Consider the following 15,364-nt stretch of genomic DNA (forward strand, 5'->3'; position numbering starts at 1 on the left):
TATACATCCACACTCATTTTCTGAAAATCCCAAAATTATTTTGGATTTTTAAATTCTTGCTTTAGTTAGATTTTTCATATTTGAAAAAGAATTTTTAAATTCACTGATCAGGAATGCATAGTACTTGTTTATGACATTTAAAATGTATCGAGTCAGGTGTTCTAATGTGTAGAAAATATCTTATTTTGCATTTCCTGGTTCTGACATTTCTCTATTTCTCTGTGTTTCTTTTTTTACCAGATTGCCCCAGACCATGTAGTTCCAGCTCCAGAAGAGTGCTATGTGTATAGTCCATTGGGCTCTGCTTATAAACTTCAAAGTTACACTGAAGGATACGGTAAAAACACCAGTTTAGTAACCATGTGAGTGAAACGGCTTTTTGGAGCATGACTTAAACTGTATATGAATGAAAATTACTTATTATTTTAATTTTTGTCTCAATTAAAATGTTTGAAGAGCCAAACTCCATTTTTTTACTGCTATTACTCTGTGTTTTCAGTTTTATGATTTGGAATACCATGATGGGAACATCTATACTAAGTATTCCTTGGGGCATAAAACAGGTAATATAATTTTTCAGCACACTTTTTGCCTAAATGTTTTTCTCTTTATATTGCAAGTTTTATAACAGAGGTTTTAATAAATCTACATGAAATTCATTAAAAAAAAGATGGTTATATTTAGTTTTTCATGAGTTGTCAAGTTTTTATCATGATTATTTAGGGTAAAATAATTGCATATGAATTTATGCTTACATGATGATATATGCTCTTTTATACTTTTATTTTTAAACAGGCTGGATTTACTACTGGAATGTGTGTCATCATACTGATGGGCCTTTTAACACTTTATTGCTGCTACAGAGTAGTGAAATCACGGACTATGATATGTAAGAATTTGACACAGTGACAATAGATTATGGGTATTAATAAGCATTACCCTTTGAGGCAGATCACTAGTGTGTATATGCCACATATATGTCAACTGTCTACTTTGTACCTAAAGATTTATTTCTCTAATTCATTGTTTTCAGCTGAATTAATTTGTTAATATATTAGTGGCTGCCTTTGAAATTCAGAGAAGCTAAGGGTTATTTGCAGAGTTTATTCACTTTGGTGCTAGTTTCTTCATAAGAATCATTTAGAAACTCATATTTATGGCTGGGTATGGTGGCTCATGCCTGTAATCCAAGCACTTTGGAGGCCAAGGTGGGCGGATCACCTGAGGTCAGGAGTTCAAGACCAGCCTGACCAACATGGTGAAACCCCGTCTTAAAAAAAAAAAAAAAAAGAAAGAAAAAGAAACTCATATTTATAAAATAATGTCATTGCCAGAACTAAATTGAGAATTCTATGCTTTCTAACATTTAATGGTGACTTGTTTTGACCTATTCATGTCAAAAGACCTAAATCTTAGAATTTCTTAAAAGTAGAAATTATAACTAGAAAAATAAAATGTAAGCAACTCTGTAGTAATGAATATTTGAAGTTGTATGAACACTTTACCTCTATTCATCTCTACAAATTCTGGATTAGGGAAAATCTTTTTTAGGTTGTTTTAAAGTAGTTTAGGACCTAAACAAACATGCATTATTTCATTAAATCTTAGCAAGTATGAATCAACAGACCAGGCTTTGCCTCCAGGTTTTTTCTGTGCCTACTAAGCAGCTTCCTTCTTTATGTTAACCAGATCTAGTGTTAGTCACTGGGCGAGTATTTATTTAAAAGTCTTGAGAAACCAGACCTGGTGGTGTGTGCCTACAGTCCCAGCAATGCAGGAGGCTTAGGTGGGAAGACAGCTTTAGTCCAGGAGTTTGAGGCTAGCCTTGGCAACATAGCAATATTCCATCTTTAAAAAAAAAAGGAATAAAAAAGTCTTGAGAGAAGATTTGTTCTGGTTTCTACATGGTAAGAGGAGATCATTTTAGCCTCTAGTTTCTAAGGCAAATTGTGGCTGAACTTGGAAGACTTCTTTAAACATATACAGTAAGTTCATATATTATCTAATTCAGCATCTCTTTTAAAATGGGAGCAGAGCCCCCACTGAGTTCTCTCAGTAACTGTTCTTTTCTTTTCTCTTTTTTTCTTTTTCTTTTTTTTTTTTTTTTTTTTTTTTTTTTGAGACAAGGTCTCACTCTGTTACCCAGGCTGGAATGCTATCATGGCTCACTGCTGCCTCAACCTCCCAGGCTCAGGTGATTCTCCCACTACAGGTGCACACCATCATGCCCAGTTAATTTTTTTGTATTTTTCATAGAGATAGGGTTTCATCATGTTGCTCAGGTTGGTCTCGAACTCCTTGGCTCAAGTGATATGCTCACCTCAGCCTCCCAAAATGCTGGGATAATAGGCTAACTGTTAACTCCCACATTATTCAACTGTTCCACACTATTTAAAAAGAAGTACTCGAGAAGCTGAGGCACGAGAATTGTTTGAACACAGAAAGTGGAGGTTGCAGTGAGCCAAGATTCTGCCACTACACTTCAGTCTGGGTGATGGAGTGAAACTCTGTCTCAAATAAAATAAAATAAAAAGAAGAAAAAGAAGAACTTCCACCAATTCATTTTGCAAAGTCTACACACGCCTAACACAAAGCCTGACGCCACCAAAAATAAAGAAAATATAGATGTAAAATTTATTTGTGAAACATTATCATATAGAATCCAACAGTGTATCAAAAGAATATCCTGTGTCTAAGATAAAGTTTATTCCAGTAATGCAAGGATGTTTCATTTTTAAGAAATTCAACATAATTCACTACATTAACAAAGGAAAATTCATAATTACATCAATAGATATAAAAAGGGCACTTAATAAATTCAGCACCTGTTTCTGATTAAGACTCTTAAGTGAAAAGCACTACTTAGAAATAACAAAGTCTATTTATTCCCAGACAGTACCAGCACCATTCTAAAATTATGAAATGCTAAAGCAGTTTTCATTAAAGTCAAGAAAACATAGAAATGTTAATAATTAATCAATTTTTGGAGATATTATCAAATGCAACAAAAAACCCTAAATAATATAAAAACTAGAAAAGACTTAGAATTATTATTATCAGCCAAAAGATAATTTTATTAGAAATGCTAAGAGTCACTCAGCTGACTGCAACCTCCTCCTCCTGGGTCCAAACGATTCTCATGCGTCAGCCTCCTGAGTAGCTGGGATTACAGGAGACTACCACCCACCTGGATAATTTTGGTATTTTTTGTAGAGATGGTGTTTCGCCATGTTGGCGAAGCTGATCTTGAACTCCTGACGTCAAGTTGGTCTGCCTGCCTTATCCTCCCAAAGTGCTGGGGTTATAGGCATGAACCACCATGCCCAGCCAAAACAGTTATTCTTGATAGTGATGTTGTTTTCACATTCTTTATCTAGACATGAATTATCATATTCTATTGTCCTCAATTTTTCAGACTTATCACTGCTTTCTGCCATGTACTAGCTGCCATATTTTGCTTCAAAGATAGCAGAACTTCAGTTTTTCTATATTCATCAAACCTAACAATTACCTCAAAGTAGTTCAAAGCATGGGATTATAAAGGAAAAAAGACTGTAAAATTATCCTTTGATGACAATTGAAATACTCTTTCATAGGTTATACTTACTTATCTGTATTCTTCCTTGAACAATTGAAATGTAAAATAAAAAGTTTATATTGTTAATACAATAACTCTATCATAGAAAAGCAAATGTTTTCTAGTTTTTTGTTTTCTTATGTAAATTTCTATTCTAAATGATAGGAATGTCTAAATACATATTTCATAAAGTTGTTCATATTGTATTTTAGTTGTCTTCCACTTTATCACCATTTTTTAGTATATTTTATGTTTCTACAATCACCATTTTTGTCTCTACAAAATGATTGTATACAGTTGCATGCGGCAGCTCCATTGTATTTGCTTAATCATTGCCCTATGTTGTATATTAAAGTCGTTGCTTATTTTTGGCACTCTAAAGAATATTCTTCTAAAAATATTTTATATATGCTTCCTGTATTCTTTTAAATTACTTCCTTTTTAGTGCAGTGGTGGGATCATGGGTCACTGCAGCTGCAACCTCCCGGGCTCAGGGGACCCTCCCACCTCAGGCTCCTAAGTAGCTGGAACTGCAGGTACGCACCACCACGCCCAGCTAATTTTTGAATATTTTTGTGAAGATGGGATTTCGCCATGTTGCCCAGGCTCGTCTCAACTCCTAGGCTCAAGCAGCCTGCCCACCTCAGCCCCCCAAAATGCTGGGATTACAGACCTGAGCCACCATGCCCAGCCCTGTTTGTCTTTTCCATTGTAATTTGTTTCTTCAGTTGCTAGAAGAGGATAACCTTTCATGTTCAATTTCTACATTATGTTTTCTAACTTTTTTAACTTTGTTCTATTTTTGTTTTTGTTTTGAGAGAGAGTCTCACTCTGTCATCCAGGCTGGAGTGCAGTGGCGCCATCTCAGCTCACTGCAACTTCTGCCTCCCAGATTCAAAAGATTCTTGTGCCTCAGCCTCTAGAGTAGCTGGGACTACAGGCACATGCCACTGTGGCCAACTAATTTTTTTGTATTTTTTGGTAGAGACAAGGTTTCACCATGTTGGCCAGGCTGGTCTCAAACTCCTGACCTCAAGTGATCTGCCTGCGTTGTTCCCCCAACGTGCTGAGATTACAGACATGAGCCACTGTGCCTGGCCTATTTGACTTAGTTTTCTGAAATTTATATTGGCATGTGGTAGAAAGTGTAACTCCAGAAACTTTCCCCTATGTTGTTATCTGAATATGCCAAATATTAAGTAATGTTTTCTGCCCCTTACTGATGCGTTTGTTTAACCTTAGTTTATCACTTGCTTTTATTAATTATAAAATGTTACAATGCTGTAATCTGTTTCTCAGGTTACCTGTACTATTTTTTAATCTATATTTCTTTTTTTATTTTTCTATAATGTTTTAATTTTATTATCTCATAATATATTCTAATGTCTAGTGGTAGAATACCTATAATCTTTCACTAAATATGTTGAGTTTATTTGGGGAATACAAATTATGAATATGGAATATATTATCAACATTTAGTTTTATTCTTTCTCTTATTTTATCTAGCTTCATTGGATACCACTACCTGGGAATATCCAGATGTCTGCAGACATTATTTTGGCTCCTTTGGGCAGTGGTCAAGTCTCCTTTTCTCCTTGGTGTCTCTCATTGGAGCAATGATAGTTTATTGGGTGCTTATGTCAAATTTTCTTTTTAATACTGGAAAGTTTATTTTTAGTAAGTATCTATATCATATGCTTTTAATACAGTACTTTCAAATGCAATTACCACTGTAATGTTAGTTCTAGCCTTAAATTCTAGGACTTGGGTAAATAAAATAAGTAATGTATGTAATTCTGGAAAATATGTTTTATTCAGTTTGCTTTCTATGGTTGTGATCTCAAATATAATGTATGTTCATTTCCAAACATTAATTTTTGAATGAATATTACTCCAAAATCTTTAGTTAATATAAAATATATCTATAATCCAGTAGATGTTTTAAGTATTTTTTCACTAAAGAACTTGATATGTAGACTCTAGGGGAAACAAATTTCAGCCACTTATTTTCAACACATTAGGATATAAGATTAGAAAGTCAAAGAATAATGGAATTTATATGATAAATATATTATTGATATTTACATATCATAGAATTATAATTTACCCAAATCTGCTACTTAAATTGTGAAGACAGTCTTAGAAATCAGTCAAAATACTTGTTTAGATTGGATAGAAGAAGTTCATTGTTTTTAATTAATGAATTTGTTTTTTTCTTTTTTTGAGAAAGGGCCTTGCGATTTTGCCCTGGCTGGTCTCAAACTCCTGGGCTTAAGTGATCCTCCCACCTCAGCCTCCTGGTTACAGGCTCCTGCCACTGTACTGAGCTGGAAGTTTATTGTATAAGATACCAAACCTTTTTCCCTATAACAGTTTTACTAAAATTTTTACCAAACCTAAAGTTTGGTGTATATTTAGCAGCTTTAAATAAAACATATATTTAAAATCTGGATTTATGTGAAAACAAAATTTCAAAATAATTTCTAACATAATCACAAGGGCTAATTTCCCTCAGAGCCTTTGACTGAGGGAGATAAACTCTATTTTATTTTAAACATTAAATAATAAAATTTGCTTTATAATTTCTATTACCAAGAATCTTTATCATTTGTTTGTTTGTGATGGAGTCTTGCTCTGTTACCCAAGCTGGAGTGCAGTGGTACTATCTCGGATCGCTGCAAACTCCACCTCCCGGATTCAAGTGATTCTTCTGCTTCAGCGTTCCGAGTACCTGGGATTACAGGTGCTCACAATAACGCTCAGCTAATTTTTGCATTTTTAGTAGAGACGGGGTTTCGCCATGTTGGCCAGACTGGTCTCAAGCTCCTGACTTCAAGTGATCCTCCCGCCTTGGCTTCCCAAAGCGCTGGAATTACAGGCGTGAACCACCATACCCGGTCCCTAGCATCTTTATTGTTTAAAAAATTATGAAATATTTCAAACTACAAAAAAAATGCAGAAGCTAATATAAATACCAGTATATTCACTAATAAGTTTTCATGTCTTAACATTTTATCACATTTTTATTAGATCTCTTTTCTGTTCTTTTTTTTTTTAGTAGAGACAGGGTATCAATATGTTGCCCAGGCTAGTTTCTGCCTCCTGGCCTCAAGTGATCCTCCCACCTCAGCCTCCTAAGTAGTTTGAATTATAGGCACAGGCTGGGTGCGGTGGCTCAGGCCTGTAATTCCAGCACTTTGGGAGGTCAAGGCGAGTGGATCACTTGAGCTCAGGAGCTCGAGACCAGCTTAGCCAACATGGTAAAACCCCGTCTCTACTAAAAATACAAAAATTAGCTGGGTGTGGTGGCATTTGCCTATAATCCCAGCTACTCAGGTGGCTGAGGTATGAGAATCACTTGAACCTGGGAGGCAGAGGTTGCAGTGACAGAGATCACACCACTGCACTCCAGCCTGGACAAAGAGTGAGACTCCATCTGAATAAAAAAAAAAAAAAAAAAAGAATTATAGGCACAAGCTACTATGCTTAGTTAGTTCTGTATTCATATAAAAAGAAAATATGGATAGAGTGGAAGGTCCTTCTCAATCTCATTTTTCTTCTTTTCTGTATATGGTGTTTATCAATCCCATACACTTTTTGGACTTTTACTGCATGAATATATGAGCAACATATACTATTGTTTTTTGTGTTTTTTTGTTTTTGTTTTTGTTTTTTTGAGACAGAGTCTCGCTCTGTTGCCAGGCTTGAGTGCAGTGGTACGATCTCAGCTCAAATCTCAACCTTCCCAGTTCAAGCGATTCTCCTGCCTTAGCCTCCTAAGTAGCTGGGATCACAGGTTTGTGCCACCACACCCAGCTAATTTTTGAATTTTTAGTAGAGACGGAGTTTCACCATGTTGGCCAGGATGGTCTCGATCTCCTGACCACCCACCTCAGCCTCCTAAAGTGTTGGGATTACAGGTGTGAGCCACTGCGCCCGGCCTCATGTTTTTAATCTATACAAATGCTTTTGCAACTTGCATATACAAAGTTCATTATAATTGCTTATAGTATTTGGTAATATGAATATACAACTTTTTATCTGTTCTCGTTGATAAACATTTCATTTATTTTCACCTATTGTGCTATTACAAGCAAGGCCTTATTAAACATCCTTATTTCTGTCTCCGACCTTATAGACACACTTCTGGAATTTAAGATATTCACATTTTCAACCTTAATTGAAATTTCAGAATTGTTCTTTATCATGCTTGTACCAAGTTTATGAAAGATCCCCTTGTTCCACATCCTCACTCACACTCAGTATTATCAGACTTAAATTTTGCCATCAGGATGTGGTTTTACTTTGCATTTCTCCTCATGAGGAGTAGCATTAATCATCTTTTCTTAATTGTATTGACCATTAAATAGCTTATTCATATCTTTTGCCCATTTTTCTTTTTCTTTTTTTTTGAGATGGAGTCTTACTCTGTCACCAGGCTGAGCAAGACTCCATCTCAATCTCTGCTCACTGCATCTTCCAACTCCCTGGTTCAAGTGATAATCCTGCCTCATCCTCCTGAATAGCTGGGATTACAGGCACCATGCCCAGCCAATTTTTGTGTTTTTAGTAGAGACAGGGTGTCACCATGTTGGCCAGGATGGTCTCAATCTCCTGATCTTGTGATCCACCTGCCTCAGCCTCCCAAAGTGCTGGGATTACAGGTGTGAGCCACCATGCCCGGCCTCTTTTGCCAATTTTTCTTTTTTTTTTTTTTTTTTTTTTATTTTTTTTTTTGTTTTTTTTTTTTTTCTTTTGCCAATTTTTCTATCGGATTTTGGTCCTCTTCTTACCTGTAGGAACTCTGTAAAGTACGGTAACCTTTTATCCACTATTGTGTTGCAAATATCTTCTAATTAGTGGCTTGTCTTCTCTTTTTATATGGTAGCTCTTTTGCCAATTTTTCTATCGGATTTTGGTCCTTTTCTTACCTGTAGGAACTCTGTAAAGTACGGTAACCTTTTATCCACTATTGTGTTGCAAATATCTTCTAATTAGTGGCTTGTCTTCTCTTTTTATATGGTAGCTCTATGTTATTCAAAAGTTTTTTATTTTATTTTAAAATTACTGTTTTTCTCCATTATGGTTTATAACTGTTCCATGTACATTTTAGAATCAACTTATCAAGTTCCACAAAATTCCAATCAGAATTTGATTGGAATTGCATTGATTTCATCAGTTGGAATACACACAGTACAGTAATTGATATCGTCAAGTATTGAGTTAGAATTCAGTTGACATTGCATTGGATTTATTGATGTGGAGAGAACTGATATCATTTAGATACTGAGCCTTCCTATTCATGATTTTGGCATGACATAATCTCTGGTTCATTTAGGTCTTTAAAAAATATTCTTAAAGATTTTCTTGATAAGCATCTTTTTTTTCTGGACCTTTTCCTCAGGATCATAGCATTTTTTCTGTAACTATAGTTTTAATATACAAATATGCAGTTTTTATTATAAAAAATTTTAAATACATACAAAGTAAACAGAATAGTATAATTTCCCCTTACTTAGTTTTAACAGTTATAAACATTCTGTCTTTTTAAAATCATCTATAGTAGGTGCTTTTCAACCATTTTTTCATTATTATCCCTTCAAGGAGACTTTTTAGATTTTTTTTTCTGATCACCCCTCTTATGAAATTTTAATACCAAAGATATGCTGTAAAACTCCTTATGGACTGTATGTATACATATACTTTAGCTGTAAAAAGAGTTTCTTTTACCTTCTAAGAATGAATTTTGTCCCTCTTGAGAGTAGCATCACATCCATTGAGAAGACATAATCCATGCTACACCCCCTCCCCACCCCAGTTCAACATTAGTATATGTATCGTTCTCTTTTTTAGATAGAATTTATTCATTGAACTATACATATTAATTACACAATTTTGAAAAATACATACATCTATATAACCCATACCTCCTTCAAGAAATAGAACATTTTCATCTTCCCAGAAATGATATATTTTTGATTATACATTCACATTATTTGTTGCTATTATAAAAATAACCTAATTACATTTTGAATGTTTTTTTGAGACAGCGTCTCACTCTTTCACCCAGGCTCTAGGGTGCAGTGGTGTGATCACGGCTTACTGCAGCCTCAACCTCTCCAGGCTCAGGTGATCCTCTCACCTCAGCCTCCCGAATAGCTGGGACTACAGGCAACTACCACCATACCTGGCTAATTTTTGTATTTTTTTTTAGAGATGGGTTTTATCATGTTGCCCAGGCTGGTCTTGAACTCCTGAGCTGAAGCAATCCACCCACCTCAGCCTCCCAAAGTGCTGGGATTACAGGCAAGAGCCCCCGTCCTGCCTCTTGAATGTTTATCTTGAATCTAGCAAACTTGCGGAACTCACTGATTCTAAAAATTTTGTAGATGCACTTTGTGTTTTCTATTTAAATAATCATATCACCTGTGAATTTAAAAAGCTTTCTGGCCAGGTGCGGTGGCTCACGCCTGTGATCCCAGCACTTTGGGAGACCAAGGCAGGCGGATCACCTGAATTCAGGAGTTTGAGACCAGCTTGGCCAACCTGGTGAAACCCTGTGTCTACTAAAAGTACAAAAATTAGCCAGGTGTGGTGGCGTGTGCCTGTAATCCCTGCTAGTTAGTAGGCTGAGGCAGGAGAATTGCTTGAACCCAAGAGACAGAGGTTGTAGTGAGCCAAGATCGCGCCACTGCACTCCAGCCTGGGCGACAAGAGTGAGACTCCATGTCAAAAAAAAGCTTTCTGGTTTTTTTTAATAGTTCATATAAGTATACATACATTTATATTTATATATGTATATACTTATACGGACACACAGACACATATGTATAAATGTGTATCTATAGGTATGTATGGATGGTTTTTTAAGTGTGAAGTTCCATTGAAGCAGTGCTTGTAGATATTCTTACATTGTCCGTAAGGAAACCTTTCTAATGTTTCACAAATATTATGTTTGTTGTGGGATATTAGTTGTAAGCTTTAATAATTTAAAGGCATTCCCGACTATCGTTTTCTTAAGCATTTTCATTAAAGTGATTGAATTTTATCAAGTACTTAATCTACATCTCTTGGGATAATCAAAAGATGTTAAGAGACAAGAGATCTTAATTAAATTTTCTCCTCTATCAGTATGATGAATTAAATGAATATATTTTATAAAATTTAAACGATCCTTGTATTGTGGGATAAACTTGGATAAGTTCATTAGTCGTGACATGCATTTTTCAAACACCTTGCTGGATTGAGTTTGCTTTTTTGGAGGGGTAGGAGCTAATATCTGTTTAGATCTTTTGTGTCTTTTCCTAACAAATACTGGCCTATGGTTTTTCTTTTTCATGCTGTCCTTGAGCCTTGGTGTATTAGTTTCCTAAGGGTGCAGTAACAAATTACCATAAACGTGTTTATAACAACACAGATTTCATTTTTCATAACTATGGAGACTAGAGATGTGATATCAAAGGGTCAGTGGAGCCCTGCTCCCTTCTAAGGATCTAGGGAAGAATCCTTCTTTGTCTCTTCCTAACCTTTGCTGGTTGATGGTGGTCCTTGGCCTTCCTTGGCAAGTAGGTACGTCACTCCAGTTTCTCCCTCCATCTTCACATGGCCCTCTTACCTCTGTATGTCTGTGTCCAAATTTCCCTCTTCCTATAAAGTCATCAGTCGTTGGACCAGGCATGGTGGTTCATGCCTATAATCCCAGCACTCTGGGAGGCCGAGACGGGTGGATCACCTGAGGTCAGGAGTTCGAGACCAGCCTGGCCAACATGGTGAAACCCCATCTCTACTAAAAATAGAAAAATTAGCCAGGCGTGCTGGCGGCTGCCTGTAATCCCAGTTACTTGGGAGGCTGAGGCAGGAGAATTGCCCGAACCCAGGAGGTAGAGGTTGCAGTGAGCCGAGATCATGCCGCTGTACTCCAGTCTGGGCAACAGCAAGACTGTCTCAAAAAAAAAAAAATAACTAAAATAAAAATATAATAAAATGAAAGACATTAGTCATTGGCTTTAGGGCCCACCCTAATCCATTATGACCTCCTCTTAACTTGGTTATGTCTACAAAGACTCTGTTTTTAAATAAGGTCACATTCAGAGGTTTCTAGTGGAAATAAATTTGGAGCTATTTAACCCAGTATGCTTTGTGTCAAGATTTTACTAGCCTTATTGTAAGTCTTTGCCATCAAGAAATTATATGAAGATTCACAAATTTCAATCTTAAATCATTGGAGATATTGTAAAATGCCAGAGTACTACACTGTTTCTTTTATCTTGAGAAACGTACAGAGAAGATGAGTAAATATTTAACTTGCTTTCATGACTTAAAACCTAACCCAGCACCTTTTACCATCTTATTCAAGTTTCATAACAAATACTTTTATTAATGCTTACTAAGGGTATAGAAGGTTAATATCAAACAGAATAAAGTAAACCCCCCAGGCTAGCAAGTAAGCATATTCTCTGCCTATTCTCTCCTTCACTGTAGAGTGATATGAATGCTCAGCCATCTGCATGTGTTTTATTCTCTGTTACTTCCTTTAGTCTAACTCAGTGGTTAGTGGTTCTTATGTGTATAAACAATTCGTATATAGCCTTAGATCTACAAAAGTATGTATTGTACTTTGTAAAAAAACTTTAAGTGATTTTCTAGGGAAGATTAGCTGTGTATGAGTGTTGGTTTCCCCTTTTTGCACACATTAGAACTGTACTCTATGTGAGATGTAACTTTAGTGTGAGTATAAGAAAAAAATGTACATATCTTTATTTTGGAGCTTTTAGCTATATTAATTCAGTGTTGTGGATAGATTTTTTAGATTTTTTTTTCTTAACTTTCCACAATGGCACTGTGAAGCCATTAAATTATCATTCCTACAAGTGAAGAAAACCGTAGAAGGTAAGCTATGTTAACAGTGAAGTAGTCTTTGTTCAGTGGACTAGATTACTACACAGATATTAAAAGATTCTTATAACTAAAAGGCCTTAAAGGATAATAGATTTAGTATCTTTCATTCAATGTTAAACTATATTTTTTCCTTCATTTTTAGATTTTATTCATCACATTAATGACACAGACACTATACTGAGTAGCAATAATAGCAACCCTGGTAAGTAGTTTGGGATGTTGTTTGTTTCTTTACTCTCCACCTTGCTCCCAAAGGATTTAATGTAGAACATGTGGCCTTATTTTAGGTAAATGATTAGCAGAAAATTATTATGTTTACTGAGCTGCTACTAAATTGTTGGTAATTAGTGAGTTTAAAAAAAAAAGACCCTCCAAAAGGCTGTGTTAATGTAAGCCAGGCAAGAGGTTGTATTAGTGTGAGCTAGGCAACACTTAGTTCATATTATACAACTCACAATTTTATCTACAGTATCCATATTTGCCTGTGAATAATCAATATTTTCAAGAACCAATATCACTATTAATTATATCAGAGGTCTAGAGGCATAGTTCTCGGTTTGTTAACTTCATTTTGGAGATGTATTGTTTTAGTTACTAACATATAAGCTATACAATTTCATAACCTGTAAAATGATTAATTTTCTAGTAATAAACAGAGATTAGTAACTAAATATAAATTTCGTTAGTAATGAAAAATAAATGGAAGCTTTAGCTCCAAAAGAAATTAATTTCTTAGAAGTTTTTATTTATTTAAAAAAAAAAACAAAACCCTGTGGCCAATGGGTTTAATCCAGTATGGCAGTTACAGGGAAAGTGAATATAAATACTAATATAACCTTGGTAGCAGTTATGCTGTTAAATTTGAATATTACCTAAAGCTGTATGTATGTAGATTTCAGGGATACTAAATTGATGTCATGTTGATGGAGGTGCACATTGATCACTAAGAGGATAATTCATTTGGCCAGGCGAGGTGGCTCTCGCCTGTAATCCTAGCATTTTGGGAGGCCAAGGTGGGCAGATCACCCGAGGTCGGGAGTTGGAGACCAGCCTGACCAACATGGAGAAACCCCATCTCTACTAAAAATACAAAATTAGCCGGGCATGGTGGCGCATGCCTATAATCACAGCTACTCGGGACGTTGAGGCAGGAGAATTGCTTGAACCTGGGAGGAGGAGGTTGCAATGAGCCAAGATCGCACCATTGCACTCCAGCCTGAGCAACAAGAGCGAAACTCCACCTCAAAAAAAAAAAAAAAAAAAAAAAAAGAGGGATAATTCATTAAATACATTTATTAAGCCGACTATGTGTCAGGAACTGTTCTAGGCTCTGGGGACATAAAAATGAACAGACAAAAGTTTGTCCTCTCATGGAGTATACATTCTAGTGTTTGCTACTCAGTGTCTTACTTTGCCCCTAATTAAACCTGTCTTTTGTTAATGCTAGAAAATGAGTGAATGACATACTAGCTTTTATTCCTGTGAACACACACATATACCTCTGAATTATTATACTAAAATATCTTGTGCCCTATCCCTCAGAATTTTCAAAGGACCAAATAACATCCTTGTTTTTAAAGAGAAAATTATTTTGCTATACCTATTCTGATACTAATTGATGAAACTAGTTTACTAATATCTAAATTTAATAGTATTTCTTCTCCAGTAGGGAGTCAGTTCATCATTAAGGTAATAAATATTAATATCACAGTCATGTTGAAGATTTAGAGAACACCATCAGCAAAGTCAGATTACTTTGTATAGTGATATCTTATATCCAGCACTTCTTTATTTCTCTGCTAATGTTTATTTTGAACAGTGTAGTAAATAGTGAGAGTATGAAACAATCCATTTCAGTTAATGTAAAAAATTTTAGCTGCTGGGCATGGTGCCTCACACTTTTAATTCTAACACTTTGGGAGGGTGAGGCAGGAGGATTGCTTGAGCCTAGGAGTTTGAGATCAGCCTGGGCAACATAGCAAGACCCCATCTATAAAAAAAAGTTTTAATTAACATAATGGCATGTGCCTGTAGTCTGTGCTACTCAGGACACTGAGGCAGGAGGATCGCTTGAGCCTGAGTGGTTGAGGCTACAGTATGCCATAGTTATGCCATTGCCCTCCAGCCTGGGTGACAGAGACCCGGTCTCAAAAAAAAAAATTACAGCTAACATTCATTGAATACCTGTGTGTAGGCATTCTATTAAATGTTTTACAGCAACCCTAAATGGTAGATACTGTCAACTCCATTTTCCAGATGAAGAAACCAGGGCACATAGTAGTTAATTTCATCCAAGGACACCTTACTATTAAGTGGCAGAGTTGGGATTCATTATTCAATTACCTTCCACAGCCTGTGCTCTTTTTTTTTTTCTTTCTTTCTTATTTTTTGGAGACAAGCTCTCTTTCTGTTGTCTAGACTGGCCTACAGTGGCATAATCACAGCTCACTGCAACCTGGTACTTCTGGGTTTCAGCAATCCTCCCACCACCTCCCAAGTAACTGGGACTATAGTTATACGCCCCATCCAGCAAAATTTTGCTATTCTTGTAGAGACAGGGTTGCCATGTTTTCTAGGCTAGTCTCAAACTCCTGGCCTCAAGTGATCATCCTGCCTCAGCCTCCCAAAGTGCTGGGATTATAGGCATGAGCCACTGTGCCCAGCTGCCATAGCCTGGCTATCATAACCTGTGCTTTTAACCACTATAATTAGCACAGGAAAATTTCTGTCCAGAGCATAGAAGAAAAAAGCGCACTAAAACGTTGACTAAGGAGAAATAAAATTCTTACAAAGAGCTGATTATTAGCAAAAGCTCCATTGTGACATTAGAAACACAATAAGAATGGCTGGTATTCTGCCTAATAACCAAAGAAATTGCCACTGATAGAT

At 35.9% G+C, this 15,364-nt stretch overlaps 1 protein-coding gene across 7 annotated transcripts in view; it reads left to right on the plus strand.

Annotated features, from left to right (window-relative positions):
* Positions 1–15,364, plus strand: part of SLC38A9 (solute carrier family 38 member 9) — a 79,139-nt gene that overhangs the window by 37,653 nt on the left and 26,122 nt on the right. For all 7 annotated transcript variants that reach the window (XR_004269698.1, XM_032280682.1, XM_032280667.1 and 4 more), the window contains 5 exons: positions 241–362; positions 500–563; positions 796–889; positions 5,084–5,254; positions 12,618–12,677. Coding sequence is in view for 6 of the 7 variants with exons in the window: in XM_032280682.1 (XP_032136573.1) it covers positions 241–362; positions 500–563; positions 796–889; positions 5,084–5,254; positions 12,618–12,677 (511 nt within the window). In the remaining variant the exon portion in view is untranslated. The remainder of the gene's footprint in view (positions 1–240; positions 363–499; positions 564–795; positions 890–5,083; positions 5,255–12,617; positions 12,678–15,364) is intronic.

Source organism: Sapajus apella, unplaced genomic scaffold (genome assembly GCF_009761245.1).
Source record: "Sapajus apella isolate SASKATOON/1434 unplaced genomic scaffold, GSC_monkey_1.0 scaffold1, whole genome shotgun sequence".
NCBI classification, from domain to species: domain Eukaryota; kingdom Metazoa; phylum Chordata; class Mammalia; order Primates; family Cebidae; genus Sapajus; species Sapajus apella.